Source organism: Octopus sinensis, linkage group LG25, assembly GCF_006345805.1.
Source record: "Octopus sinensis linkage group LG25, ASM634580v1, whole genome shotgun sequence".
Lineage (NCBI taxonomy): Eukaryota > Metazoa > Mollusca > Cephalopoda > Octopoda > Octopodidae > Octopus > Octopus sinensis.
The window spans coordinates 12536009-12551899 of record NC_043021.1 but is presented as its reverse complement, the minus strand read 5'-3'; the positions used below and the strand labels follow the sequence as shown (position 1 = coordinate 12551899).

Below are 15891 nucleotides of genomic sequence, written 5' to 3'. Positions count from 1 at the left end.
TTCATTCATATATTGACCGACAGACAGATAGCAATTACTGTTTCTATTTAGAAGCACAAAAACCAGCATACAATTACTGAATTACGGACTCAATACAGCTGCAGAGTCCGATATACAAATATCAAACTGTCTAACCCATGCCCGCTTGGAAAGTAGACATTACATGATGATGATGTACGTGTGTGTGTATACATATATATATATATCATCATCATACGTCTGTTGTCCATGCTGGTATATGTTGGATGGTTTGACCAGGGTTGGTAAGCTGAGGTGCTGCACCAGACTCCTGTCTGGTTTAGCATGGTTTCTACAGATTGATGCCCTTCCTAATGCCAACCACTCCAAGAGTGTAATGGAGTTATATATACACACATACACACACACATATATATATATACACACACATACATATACACACACGGATATATATACACATACATTTACATACATACACACATATATATATATATTACTTAGATAAGTTTGGCCGGAGTTGACTCAGGCCATGTCTAATTTAATAGCACCACCTGGAAGAGATACACAGTAGCCCATTCAAGCAGAGAACCTATATCAGAGCAAGAAACTGAAAAAGGACAGCAATGTCAAATACCCTCCTTCACCAAAAGACAATCACATAAGAATGGACATTGAAAAGGAATTACATTGGCGGTGCTCCAGCATGGCTACAACCTTTAGGTTAAAACGTGTAAAAGAATGTATGTGTGTGTGTATGTGAATGTATATATATATATATATATATATATATATATAGGGAGAATTTACAAAAAAAACAAAAGACGAAGACAGGTGGTGTACAAAACAAACAGATGTATTAGTATAACGCTCAGGAATATGTTCAAATTCTGCCAAGGTTGGCTTTGCCTTTCATCTTTTCAGGGTTGATTAAATAAGTACCAGTCAAGTGCTGAGGTCGATGTAATCGACAAGTCCCCTTCCCTACAAACATCAGGCTTTGTGCCTATAGTAGAAAGGGTTATAACGCACAGTAAATATTATGCAGAGAAAATCCCTAGAGAAGGACATCATGCTCGGAATGGTCAGTGGCAAGAGAGGAAGAGGCCGACCAAGAACCCGCTGGCTTGACACCATTAAGAGTGATACCGGAATGGACATAGCCAATCTGAAAGAAGCGGCCCAGGATAGAACTGACCGGAGGACACTGATCCAACGAGTAACCGAGAGTCGATTTCGACTGAGCAGATAGATAGATAGAAATAAAATAGATTTAAATCTACCCATGATCACCACCATTAACCCACAAGATAAAAAGCAAAAAAAAAACGTTTTTAGAAATCAGCAAAGACCATATCCAAGAGAGACGAGCAAGAGGAAGGCAAGGGTAGTCGAGGTGGGGCAATGACATTGATGGTAAAATAGATGGAAAGGTATTAAAGGAATTAGTGTGGAAGACAAAACAAATAGTAACACAAACCAACCCACTCAACAAACATGCTAAATTAAGGCCCAATACACAAAGAATAACCACTATTATATGAAAATTGACTGCCAGGTAAGCTAAGGTAATACCTAATATGTGTGTGCATGCTCTTTCTCTCCATCACTGGCACCTGTTTGTGAGAATGCAATTCAGTTGGCATAGTGGCAATTGGAGGAGAGGGAAAGAGGAAAAGATGATATGAAAGGGAAAGAGGAAAAGACGATATGAGAGAGAAAGAGAGGTGTTGGTTCATTAGCTGATTGTTTGTCTTGTATGAAACTTTTGTGCTGAAATTATTACCTCTGCCTTAGTGAGGGCAGAGGTATTGTTTTCAGTGATGTTTGTTTGTCTGTGGACAAGATATCTCAAGAACCACTGGATGGATTCGGAAGAAACTTTCAGGGATGTTTGACATGAACTGATTAGATTTTGGGATTGATCCGGTACCGGACGAAGATTCTGGATTATTTTTCCTATTTTTTTTACTTAATCTTTGAGAGCGGTCGGGTTCATTTTTAGTATTCTCATTTGTGAGAGCAGTTGAGTTTATTTCAGATATTCTCATTTTAAAAATCATCTCCAGCTAATCGTTGAGAGGACACTGGTGTTGCCTTGGCAGAGGTTTGCACTCTCTAAGTGCTCTTATTATTATTATTATTATTATTATTATTGTTGTATTATTATTATTATACCGAAGGTGGCAAGCTGGCAGACTCATTAGCATGTTGGACAAAATGCTTAGCAGCATGTAACACCCGTGGACATGTTTGCAAAGTCAGAAAACAGCACAGCTCCCATGACTTTCGGAAACATTTTTTCATGCTGAGAGTTGCCGGCATCAGTTGTTAGTTGTCGGAGCACTGCATCCTTTCAAACTTCCATGCTTCCTAAGATTCACCAACACTACACCTGATTTTCTCCCCTCCATACACACACAAGCATGTATGTGATTCATACATTGTTCGCTTTCCAGACGTTTGTACATTACTGCATATACTTTATACGCACTTTCTGACAAGTTGTGGTGCACCTGAGCACTGTATACAATAATTTCATTATTATTATGTTTCAACACACATTTTCACAGCAAGAATTTTGCAAAACAAATACATAAACATAATTATTATCATCATCATCATCTAACTGGCCCAACTCCATCATTCACCTCCCCATTCACTCTCTCCTTTTCACTCCACAACACACCACAAAAATAAAATAGGAGAGCAATGGATCTCTCCCATATTCAACTGTCCTCCCACTATCCTTACCATCTTACCCCTCTCTCTCTCTCCCTTCATAATACATATATAACAACAGATTATTACAAGACTTGATATATTCCAAATCCTTATGCAAAACCCCTCTTCCACAATCACAGATAACTGACATCCATCACTCACTCTCCCTCTTTCTGCTACCACTAGGTATGTAGCTACCATCAATGCTCCTCTCACATTACCTCTACTCGTCTATTACTCCCAAACAGCACTTTCCTTCTGTTATCCCCTCTTCTACCATCCTGTCACTCTTTCTCTCATATTCTAGATCAGTATTTCCCAACCTATTTTGCCCCAGGCCCCACTAACTTTCAAGAAAAATATATGCCTCCACCAGTGGTTTGGAAAACGTATAAGTGTAGCATGTTTGCTGTGAAAAAAAAACTTTCACATTTACATATCCCACTAAAGAAAAAAAAGGGAAAAAAATTTGGATCCCATGCCCTACCATAATTTTCCCAAGCTCTACGCTGGGAGTCACAGTTCTAGATACTTTCACAATCTCATCTTAGTTTATCTTCTGCAATCACCCTCGTCCGTTTGCTCTCTTAGTCATGTTACATTAAACAAAGACCAACTACAATAGCAAGGGCTCTTGTTTCAGTCATGAAACAAGTAAATGATAAAAGATAGCTGTTATGAGGAAGTTGTATTACATAATTTGTGGCATAAGGATTGAAAACCATAATACAAAGATTATTAACCCTTTCAATACCAACCTGGCTGAAACCAACTCTGGCTCTGTAGTACAAATGTCTTGTTTTCATAAATTTTGAATTAAAATCTTCCACCAAACCTTAGTAACAATTTATGTTCCTAACACCAGGTTAATGATAACGAAGTTATTTTACTAAATTCTTTGTTATATTTAAAGTGATTGACAGAAACACAGAGCATCTCAACAGAAATATGGTAATAAAAGGGTTAACGTCATCATATTTTTAACCCTTTGATACCAACCTGCCTAAAATCAGCTCCAGCTCTGTAGTACAAATGTCTTGTTTTTATAAGCTTTGAATTAAAATCATCCACCAAACCTTGGACACAATTTATGTTCTTAACACCAGCTTAATGATAACTAAGTTATTTTACTAAATTCTTTGTTATATCTAAAATTAATCGAAAGAAACACAGAGCATTTCAAAATAAATACAGTAACGAAAGGGTTAAAGGTTTTTATTAGTAAGTAGCGTGTTTTAATGTGTCAGCAGTGCTATTAAATCACTTTTTAAGGTTATCTCTGTAGTTTTAAGAGCACTGCTAACACAGTAGAAGACAGTATAGACTTATAAAAACGTTTAATATACTTTGTAGCATATACTGATTGCTTAACGAAATATCACATCCCTACAAGTCATTAATAATGTACCAGCTTCCAGGAATGTCTTTAATATGTAAAACTGGTACATCCAATAATGTCACACCACTATATTTAGAGGCTGTTTAAATAACGAGTTCATAGATCGTTAATGGGTTGGATAGGTGCTGATAAAGGAGTAAGAACTCCTGAAATGTGGCACATATACACCCATTTTTCATCTTTGATCTCGTTGTTTACATTAGATGTCTTGGATACAAAATGTCATTACAAAATCTGTGCTGGTTATAATTTCTATAGAAAAATCGACAGAGATAACCCTAACGAGTTGTTTGTTTATAGGGATCAAATGTACGTGCTGTACATTACCTCACTCCCTCCATCAAATCAACATTACCTGAACAGGTGTGTGGCAAGCTATAACAAATATCAAAAATAATCACAGAACAAAGGGAAATGAAATGTTTGGCTCAAAAAAGCAAAGCACACCCCCTCCTCCAGTCTGGGAATGAAAACCATGATCTTGTGATGGCGAGCACATCACTTTAAGCATTAAACCAAGCACCTTCACAACAGGGCTATTTAAGGGTCAGACAAGATGCCTTGTATCTGTTCTGGTCCTTTGCATTCTGACAGCAATGTCTGCGAGGAGAATAATGCCAAGCTGTATTAGCCCAAAGTCAGTGGCCTTTCCCTTAGATAACATCGGTGGCATGGAGAGGGGTGAATTGCATGAACAATGGCCCATTTCCCTCCAAGAATTTTGTCCAAACATGCACACACACACACACACATCATCATCATCGTTTAACGTCTGTTTTCCATGCTAGCACAGGTTAGACAGGTCTGATCTGGCAGTGTTTCTACAGCTGGATGTCCTTCACACATGTATAGAAGAATGGTTATTTAAGACAGATGGGAAGCCCCACACCCACCTACCTCGACTAAGTTTCCGTTTTGCTGCCCTTCATCTAGTCTGGAAGTTAATAGCCAACAGGATAAAATATTTAGCTGATAAAGCCCAGAGATATTGGAGTGTAATCAAGCCCTACACCAAAGAAATTAAGACTTGAATGGGGAAGCAATCAATGTTTCATAAGTGGAATGAGCCAACACGGTGACCTCCACATGGTGGTGCCACATTCTGGAAATGACAAGGTAGCAAACCAAAAAACAGAGTGTTTGGGTTAAATTTGACAGTTTGAACAAAAAGATAGAAAAAATAAATAATCCCATCCAAAAATACAAGTATTTAAAAAAATCAAAGAGTATCAACCAGATTGTGACTGGGAGATAAGAGTTTACTCAAAGTAGCTGCCCTCAGCGACGGCTCATGCATTCCTCGCTGTGCCCCTGGGAAGGTCTTTAAATACCTCCTCCTTGATCTTGGCCACCAGCTCAGTCCTGATGTTGCAGGCAGAGTGGTTAGTGACCTTCACAAATCTGCCTCATCATGGTAATCCATAGCATTACAATCGGGGGAAATTAGGGGGCCGGAAATCGGGCTAAGCATTTTGCCCAGCGTGCTAACGTTTCTACCAGCTCACCGTCTTAAGTAGATGTATGATATTGCACCACAAGTAGTCATAGAAAAAAAATTGGGATATTTTAAAGACTAAATTACATAATAAATAAAATACTTCAGAGGCATCACCCACATAAAAGACAATAGTCAAGTTAAAGTTAACATATTTAATGCAGATAGCATCAAGGATGAAAATATCAGGGACAAGAGAGTGTTAAGCTAAATCATAATTGCTTTTATATGTCCAGTTTTTCCAAGCTGCTTTGGAGTTGAATGAGACTTCTTGAAGCAATGATCTATGGCTGTATGCAATTCCTGGTGCCAATAATCGTCATCATTTTAATGTCTACTTTTCCATGTTTGCTTTCTAGGGGTCAAACGGTATTTATTGAAGGGGATTTTCCATGGCCAGATGCCCTTCCTGTCACTAACCTTCACCTGTTTCCAAGCAACATAATGTTTCCCCCACCATAGTCAGACACATTTCCATAAAAGACCAGAAACAAATGACGCCACTTGTAAGACAGAGACACTTGTTTTACAACTATCATGTAATGTCAAGATGATGAGACACAAACACACACATATATATATATTTTAAATATATAGGTGTAGGAGTGACTTTGTGATAAGTAGCTTGCTTACGAACCACATGGTTCTGGGTTCAGTCCAACTGCATGGCACCTTGGGCAAGTGTCTTCTACTATAGCCTCGGGCCGACCAAAGCCTTGTGAGTGGATTTAGTAGATGGAAACTGAAAGAAGCCCGTCGTGTATATGTGTGTGTGTGTATATATATATATATATATATATATATATATATATGTATGTGTTTGTCCCCCCAACATCGCTTCACAACCAATGTTGGTGTGTTTACGTCCCAGTAACTTAGTGGTTCGGCAAAAAGAGACCGACAGAATAAGTACTTAATCCCTTTGTCTGTCCTTGTTTGTCCCCTCTATGTTTAGCCCCTTGTGGGCAATAAAGAAATAAGAATAAGTACTATGCTTGCAAAGAATAAGTCCTGGGGTTGATTTGCTCGACTAAAGGCGGTGCTCCAGCATAGCCATAGTCAAATGACTGAAACAAGTAAAAGAGTAAAGAGTATATACACTTAAAACTTCTACCTTTGTTAGTCTTTCCCTCAGAGTGAAAGGCAGACTGTATGATGCCTGTGTATGTATAGCTATGCTACATAGCAGTGTGCATGCATGACAGAGTGTAAATGATTTTAAGAGGAAAACTGGGTATTAAAGGCATCAGATGTTGTGTGCAAGAGAGAAGACTGTGCTGGTTTGGTCATGTGATGCATATGGATGAGGACAGCCGTGTAAAGAAGTGCTGAGCTATAATTGTGGAGGGAACCTGTGGAAGGGGTAGACCCAGGAAGACATGGGACGAAGAGAAGAGAAAAGAGCTTCAGATGCTGGACCGCACTGAGGAAATGACAAGGACTAGGAGTTGTGATGATGTGCTGTACTTGAGAAGACATGACAAGCTAAGTAAAATTGCCGTCATCCATAAATGCAGGCTTGTCTTTTACAGGTGGTGGTGCCACATAAAATGCACTCATGCCGGTGGTATGTAAGAAGCACCCCTTCACACTGTAAAATGGTTGGCATTAGGAAGGGCATCCAGCCAGAGAAAACATGCCATAACAGACGATTGGAGTCTGAGCAGCTCCCAGCTGGCCAACTTCTGTCAAACCATCCAACCCATGCCAACATGGAAAACAGACATCAAATGAGGTTGATGATATATAGACACACACAACAGGCTTTTTCAGTTTCTTGTTTCTTTATCGCCCACAAGGGGCCAAACACAGAGGGGATAAACAAGGACAGACAAAGGGATTAAGTCGATTACATTGACCCCAGTGCGTAACTGGTACTTAATTTATCGACCCCGAAAGGATAAAAGGCAAAGTCGACCTCGGCGGAATTTGAACTCACAACGTAACGACAGACGAAATACCTATTTCTTTATTACCCACAAGGGGCTAAACATAGAGGGGACAAACAAGGACAGACATAGGTATTAAGTCAATTACATCGACCCCAGTGCGTAACTGGTACTTAATTTATCGACCCCAAAAGGATAAAAGGCAAAGTCGACCTCAGCTGAATTTGAACTCGGAACGTAACGGGAGACGACAGACGAAATACCAGTAAGCATTTCGCCCAGCGTGCTAACGTTTCTGCCAGCTCGCTGCCTTCAGGCTTTTTCTGTTTCTGTCTACCAAATCCACTCACAAAGCTTTAGTCATTCTAGAGCTGTAATAAAATTCTCTTGCCCAAGATGCCTCATAAAGGGGTTGAACTCAAAGCAACTTGGTTGGGAAGCAAACTTCTTGCCATGCAGCTAAGCCTGCACCACTCAAAATATTTTTTTTAAAAATGCAAAATATTTTTCTCAAATTAAACTTTAAAAAACACACAACAGTTTAAGTCAAATAACGAGATTTTTCAGAAGCTTTCAATACATTTTGGAATGGTTATAAATTTCTTGTGAACTTACTTGGATAGAGAAGGTTGGTGTGCACCTGGCATGTGAAAGAGAGCCCTTGTCGACTGGACCCCGTTAGCTAAAGGGTCCAAGCCATTGCTATAGCCGGAGTACGGGGGTAAATATGCTTGACGAGGCTGACAGTGTACAGGCTGTAAAGACATGGATGGCTGCTGCTGTTGGCCTATCATCTGTCCGCTGTGGTGAGCACTCTGAGGGTGTTGTGACAGTTGCATTTGAGATGGGTGAGCATACAAAGGGGTCTGATTCCCAAGTCTGCTACCAGCACCAATCATGCCAGCAGTATTTAAATTAGGGTTAACAATAATATTACTGTTACTCGTTATGCTTGGAATGAAATGTGCTTGTTGGTGTTGTTGTTGCTGTGGCTGCTGCTGTTGTTGTTGTTGTTGAGGGTGATGTTGATGGTGATGCTGATGTTGTTGTTGTTGGTGGTGATGGTGGGGGTGTTGTTGTTGTTGTTGCTGCTGCTGCTGTTGTTGTTGTTGTTGCATTGGAGATTGGAGGTTGGGAGAGGCCATCAACTGGGGGCCCAGCAGCTGCTTGTGAGCTGCGAGCCCGTTGTTCTGCAGCTTCCCGCTGCCACCCGTTCCGGGCAAGCTCCCACCTGTCGAATGAGCGGGGAACTGACAAGAAGCCGGTGGCGGTGCTACGGGAATCATGTAGGTGTTGTGGTGCGGGTGGTGCTGGTGGTTGGGGTTCTGGTGGTGATTCACGCCGTACTGGCTACCCGGGCTCAAGCAGATGGAGCTAACTGGCTGCGGTTGTGGGTGCAACGTCGCATTTCCGGAAGGGTGTTGCGAATTTGCCATGGCAGCAGAGGCAGAAGGCACTTTGTGTCCAATGTTGTTCAGTTTCAGCTTCTTTGCGATAGCCAACTTTGACTCGAGTGGGGAGGAACTTAAAAACCCGTGAGGATTAAAAAATGTGGAGGCCAACATTTGCGGCGCTCCTTGGGTCGTATGTATTGAAGCGGATTTCGGAAGGGACCGTTTGTTGCCCTTGTTCGAGAAACTGTTCTGGCTATTTGAACGTCTTATACTGGGAGCGCCCGTTGCATTACCAGATGTGGCCGGTGCCCCGCTAACTGCACCTGGATACGAACCATCTGAAATGTTATGTTCACTCCCTTGGCCTGAAGTCAGCTGTTGTTGGCCTGTGGTCATAGACTGAGACATAAATTGTTGTTGCTGTTGGTGCTGGTGTTGCTGTTGCAGGACATGCTGCTGCTGTTGTTGTTGTTGTTGCAATGTCTGCTGTTGTTGTTGTTGTTGCAATGTCTGTTGTTGTTGTTGTTGTTGCAATGTCTGCTGTTGTTGTTGTTGTTGCAATGTCTGCTGTTGTTGTTGTTGTTGCAATGTCTGCTGCTGTTGTTGTTGCAATGTCTGCTGCTGCTGCTGCAATGATTGCTGCTGTTGTTGCTGAAACTGTTGCTGCTGCTGTTGTTGTTGTTGCTGCTGCAATAACGAAGGGGGAACCTGCTGCTGTGCCAACGGGGATGTCTGCGACATTGGCGAATGCATGTTCAGGGCTGGCATCATGGGAGAAGCTACGGCCAGCGGGTAGAAATACGTCAACGTTGTACGGCGAATCTTCCTCGCATTACCAGTCTCAATGCGGATCTGCTTCATGGAAGCCAAATCTAAAAAGTACGGCATACAAATGTTGGGTGATTTGCTAAGATCAACGCTCTGTAAGCCTTGTAACCAGGAAGACTCAATGAGACACAGCGTGATCATGTCAAACATTTGCCAGTTGCCAGGCTGGTCAGCCTCCCATTGCCAAACAATGCCTTTTCCTGCGGGATTGTCTCGGGGGTAAAGCTGGCGCCTTATTGGACGGCTTGTACCTGAAGAATAAAAAAAAAAAAACAGAACAATAAAAAAATTTTATATAATAAAAAATATATTGTGATAAAATTTTTTTTTTAATATTATCATTTATTTAAAGGTAGTGAGCTGGTAGAATTGTTAGCGCACCAGGCAAAATGCATAGCAGCACTCACTCCGTCTTTACATTCTGAGTCCAAATTCATATTTCTTTATTGCCCACAAGGGGCTAAACACAGAGGGGACAAACAAGGACAGACAAAGGTAATAAGTCGATTACATCAACCCTGAAAGGATGAAAGGCAAAGTCGACCTCGGCAGAATTTGAACTCAGTATGTAATGGCAGATGAAATACCAATAAGCATTTCACCCAGCATGCTAACATTTCTGCCAGCTTGCCGCCTTCTCAGTTCAAATTCTGCCAAGGTTAACTTAACCTTTAGTCTTTTTAAGGAAGCAAGCTGGCAGAATCATTAGCATGCCAGGCAAAATGCATAGTAGCACTCTGTTGGTCTTTATGTTGAGTTCAAATTCCACCAAAGTCGACTTTGCCATCCATCTTTTTAAGGCAGTGAGCTGGCAGAATCATTAGCACACAGGGCTAAAAAGCTTGGCAGCATTTCATCTATCTTTATATTCTGGGTTCAAATGCCACCAGGGTCAACTTTGCCTTTCATCCTTTCAGGGTTGATAAAACAAGTATCAGTTGAGCATTGGGGTCAGTGTAATCGACTTAGCCCCTTCCACAAAATTGCTGGCCTTGTGCCAAAATTTTAAATCTATATTACCATATTTCAGTTCTAAGGCATTGTTTCAATTAATTTTGAAAACCACAAAAAATTTGGGCTGACCAAAGCCTTGCGAGTGGTTTTGGTAGACAGAAAACTGGAAGAAGCCCATTATATTTATAGGCACAGGAGTGGCTGTTTGGTAAGAAGCTTGCTTCCTAACCGCATAGTTCTGGGTTCAGTCCCACTGCATGGCATCTTGGGTAAGTGTCATCTACTATAGTCTTGGGCCGACCAAAGCCTTGTGAGTGAATTTGAAAAAAGCCCGTCATGTGTATGTGTGTGTATATATATATATATACACACACACACACGAGTCAGACGGAATTTAGTTCCTATCGCTGGATGCCCCTCCTGGATGCTAATTACTTTACAGAGTGTACTGAATGCTTTTTACATGGAACCTTGGTTTTGGGGTCTCAGTTCTGTTGTGTAGGGCATGTCTTCTTGAGTACCAACCATATATATATATATATATATATATATATATAGGGATCAAAACAGTTTGAATTAAACTATTTTGAGCCATATTGGTTGAGTGTCCTTCTTTTCTTTGCCAATTCACTCATGTATATAAATACAGCAATATCAAAGGAAGGCTAACTGGGAAGACAGTTTTTGTGTGTGCCAAATGCTCAGGAGCAATAAACACTGAAATGTGCAGAGAACAGCTTCTGTCACATTCCACGGGAAAAAACTACTACAAGTAGTTGATAGCTTTCGTTATCTAGGTGACCAAGTCAGTAACAGGGGTGGCTGTTCTGAAAGTGTAACTGCTAGAATAAGAATAGCCTGGGCAAAGTTCAGAGAGCTCCTACCTCTGCTGGTGACAAAAGCCTCTCACTCAGAGTAAAAGGTAGACTGTATGATGCATGTGTACAAACAACCATGCTACATGGTAGTGGAACATGGGCTGTGACTGCTGAGGATGTGTAAGCTTGCAGGGAATGAAACCAGTGTGCTCCACTGGATGTGTAATGTCAGTGTGCATACACAACAGTAAGCGCCCTGAGAGAAAAGTTGGACATAAGAAGCATCAGATGTGGGGTGCAAGAGAGACGACTGCGCTGGTATGGTCACGTGTTGCGAATGGATGAGGACAGCTGTGTGAAAAAATGTCACACCCTAGCAGTTGAGGGAACCTGTGGAAAAGGTAGACCCAGGAAGACCTGGGACGAGGTGGTGAAGCATGACCTTTGAACATTGGGCCTCTCCGAGGCAATAATAAGTAACTGAGACCTTTGGAGATATGCTGTGCTTGAGCAGACCGGGAAAGCCAAGTGAGACCATAACTGTGGCCTATGCCAGTGCTGCATAACCAGCCCATTTAAGAGTAACCTTAAAACATTGGGCAGTAAACTTGCAAAGACCTGTTCAGGCAAGTACCATCGTTGTCATGGTTGATGACAGTACCGCCTGACTGGCACCTGTGCCAGTGGAATGTTAAAAGCACCATTCAAGCATGATCGTTGCCAGTGCTGCATGACTGGCTCCTGTACCAGTGGCATGTAAAAAGCACCATTCAAGCATGATCATTGCCAGCAATGCCTGACTGGCTCCTGTGCAAGTGGCACATAAAAAGCACCATTTGAGCATGGTCATTGCCAGCGTCGCCTGACTGGCTCCTGTGCAGGTGGCACATAAAAAGCACCATTTGAGCGTGGTCGATGCCAGTACCACCTGAATGGCATGTTAAAGCACCCACTACACTCTCGGAGTGGTTAGCATTAGGAAGGGCATCCAGCTGTAGAAACTCTGCCAGATCAGATTGGAGCCTGGTGCAGCCTTCTGGCTCACTAGACCTCAGTCAAACCATCCAACCCATGCCAGCATGGAAAGCGGACGTTAAACGATGATAACGATGACATATATAAAACAAATGCATTGAAGCAGAAAAAGGAATGGAGAAACTTTCTAAAACAACAAGGGAAAGAGATACTTTCTAAACAATAAGATAGAATTATCAATAAAAGACAGGATATGGTGTCTTCCAATTAAACTTAGATTTTAAGATATATTGGGGTTTCAAACAGAAGCAATTGGGAGTTACAGTAAGTTATTTGACATCAGTCTCCATCCTTCTTCTTAGTGATTAATATATAAAAAATACTGTTCATTTGTAGTCTTTTACTTGTTTCAGTCATTTTGACTGCAGCCATGCTGGAGCACTGCCTTGAAAAACGTAGACACGTTTGATGAGACCCTCAAAGGTCAAAAATCAATTAAGGCTGTTCAGATTTTTTTTTGCAATTTATGGAGATAGGTAAAAACTGACATTTTTTAAAAGTCTACTACGTAGGTTTCCATATACTATATCATACCTTGATAATGTCTGTATTGGGTTCTCTGTTGAAAGGCCTTTAATGAAATGTTAAACATTAATAGCATGCAGATGAGTAACCCCCAGTTCTCTGAAGCTACTAGGTTAGATATGTATATAAATAGAATGGCACCTTTTTTTTTTTGTTTGTTTGGAATTGGTCAAATGATATAGACACCTCTGATAAAACCCCCAGCAAAGGTCGAAAATTAATTAAACCAGTTCTTCATTTTTTTTTTTTTTTTGCACCCTTTGAAACGGTGGGCAAATCTGGTGTTTGAATGTCTGGGTTTACAGAGTACAACAGGAGTAATTGGGTGTTATTTTCACTTGACATCAGTCTTACCTCTTCCTGGTGACCAATACATACATAATACTCATTTGTATGTTGAGAATATATTAAATATATAAGTGAATTGGATGTTACTCCGAGTTGACATCAGTGTTAATCTTCCCTCGGTGACCAGTATTTAGAAAATGCTTATTTGTACATTAAGAATATATTAAATAATATAACAGAAATATCTGGGAGTAACTTCGAGTTTTTCGACACCAGCTTTAACCCTCCTTTTCAGTGACTAATAATATATATATATATATATATTTATATATGTATGTATATAATATTGTTCGTTTGTATGTATGTTGAGAATATATTAAATATGATTTCGGTAAAACTCTTTTCTCCCCTATATTAATGTTTTAAAAAATACAAATACATAAGCTCAGCCAACACCGTATTTTTTTAAAGGGCAGCGTGTAAGATGAACGACCAAAACAATACAGGAAGCTGGACAATAAAACAAGGGGGGAATTGGTGGCACCGGGATGTCTCCAGACAATGGACATCACCGAGAGTTCTTCACTACTATAATGTTTATGATAATTTAAACACGAGATAATATTCCCCATCTTCCTGTTTATCGTTAACAGAAATATTCTACGCGGCAGGTGTGTAGTTCTTCGTACTATACGTTGTTATCAAGAAAACTGTAGTAATTAGCCGTGGGAAAACAAAACAAATTGCAAACCAGTGACAGACAGCAAATTAAAAATTTTTGTTTACCTGTACCGTGCCGCACTTGTGTTTGGGTGACGAAATCTATATCGTACATAACTAACTTTTGATCCACAGCACCGAGGTTTATACGGCTGTTTATCGCTCTGTATTTCTCGATGAAATTTGTGATGAGTGGATCGTAGGGTCGCCAAACCCCTTGCATAAACCATTCCCACACGACAATCATATCCATGGAGCCAGGGGCAGCCATCTTGCTAAATGCTGCTAACGTTTGACTACAGCAGCCGCTTCTGACACCACTCACTCACTCACTCGATCGATCGCTCCTCTCTCTTTTATATATATATATATATATATATACGCACTCGAACGCGCGTGCGCGCGCATGCATTCGCACGCGCACATTTACGCAGTCACCAGCAGACACATGGCGAAAACACCACAGCTTAGCAGCAGTCTAAGATAGAGGGGAAATTTCGACTCTTTAGAAATGCTCTCTTTCTCTTAATGCCTCTTCTAACAGACAATATATAGACATACAATCTCTCTCTTTCTCTCTCTCTCTCTCAAACACACATACATATGTATATATATATATCCACACATACACATACATATATATAAATTATATTATGTATATACTGTATATATATATATTTATATTATATATGCATAAATATACTCTTTTATTACTTTATTTGTTTCAGTCATTTGGCTGCGGCCATGCTGGAGCACCACTTTTAGTCGAACAAATCGACCCCAGGACTTATTCTTTGTAAGCCCAGTACTTATTCTATCGGTCTCTTTTTGCCGAACCTCTAAGTAACGGGGAGACGTAAACACACCAACATCGGTTGTCAAGCGATGGTGGGGGGGAGGAAACAAAAAACATACATATACGTATACGTCGGGCTTCTTTCAGTTTCCGTCTACCAAACCCACTCACAAGGCTGTAGTCAACCTGAGGCTATAGTAAAAGACACTTGCCCAAGGTGCTGCACTGTGGGACTGAACCTGGAACCATGTGGTTGGTAAGCAAGCTACTTACCACACATATATATATATATATATGTGCTCCCTACTCCAAAATTTCTATAGCAGAAATTATTATTATTATTAGCTACTGTCGCATATAGGACAGATCCGGCTATCAGCTGGATCCATAGGGAGGATTGCCCCGCCAACATCCTTTAACCAGGAGGGCAAGGCAGTTTTCCTTTGCCTAGTGGCTGTAGTGAAAGAGGTGGTATGGTAGACCCGTTTGAAAGGGCTAAGGTCAGACACTTTTCTCTTTGGCCCAGGCCTCATCAACTTTTTCAAGTTTCACTTGAAAAGGAAGGTGAGAGTAGAGAGGGAAGTGCTGTCCGATAGCAAGTTTACTGAAAGGTGGATAAATGTCGCAAGAATGGCCAGTGTGAAAGGAGCCATTCTGAGGATACACCTGTAATTTAAAAAGGTATTACAAAAGGAGAAAGGGGCTCTCTACCCCCCTTTTGACCAGGCTCCCGCTGGCTTTTATGGGTTTTTCCATCAGGAACCTTTCGTAACGCCTCCCCCTATTGGGAGTTTTTCATTGTTATAATTTTTCGTTGTTACACTGTTTTTACACGCTTCTTTACAAACGGATAAAACCCTTTGTAACCTTTCATCCTGTTTTGTCCCTTTATGTTTTAATTAATTTTTGTCAGCCTTTGTGGCCAATAAAAGAATTAATTATTATTATTATTATTACTACCTTTTATACTTTTCTTTGTTTTTTTTTATCATTCTATTATATGTAAACCCTCTCACTTTATGTCTGTCTTTGTATTGTTCCCTTCATCCT

At 40.6% G+C, this 15891-nt stretch overlaps 1 protein-coding gene across 1 annotated transcript in view; it reads right to left on the bottom strand.

Annotated features, from left to right (window-relative positions):
- The window catches only part of LOC115224515 (E3 ubiquitin-protein ligase DTX4), a 33747-nt gene extending 19373 nt beyond the window's left edge, over positions 1-14374 (bottom strand). The window contains exons 1-3 of the mRNA XM_036513476.1: positions 14112-14374; positions 9532-9956; positions 8099-8580 (exon numbers count right to left, since the gene is read on the bottom strand). Of these exons, the coding sequence (XP_036369369.1) occupies positions 8099-8580; positions 9532-9956; positions 14112-14316 (1112 nt within the window). The 5' untranslated portion in view covers positions 14317-14374. The remainder of the gene's footprint in view (positions 1-8098; positions 8581-9531; positions 9957-14111) is intronic.
- Positions 14375-15891: the final 1517 nt, after the last annotated feature.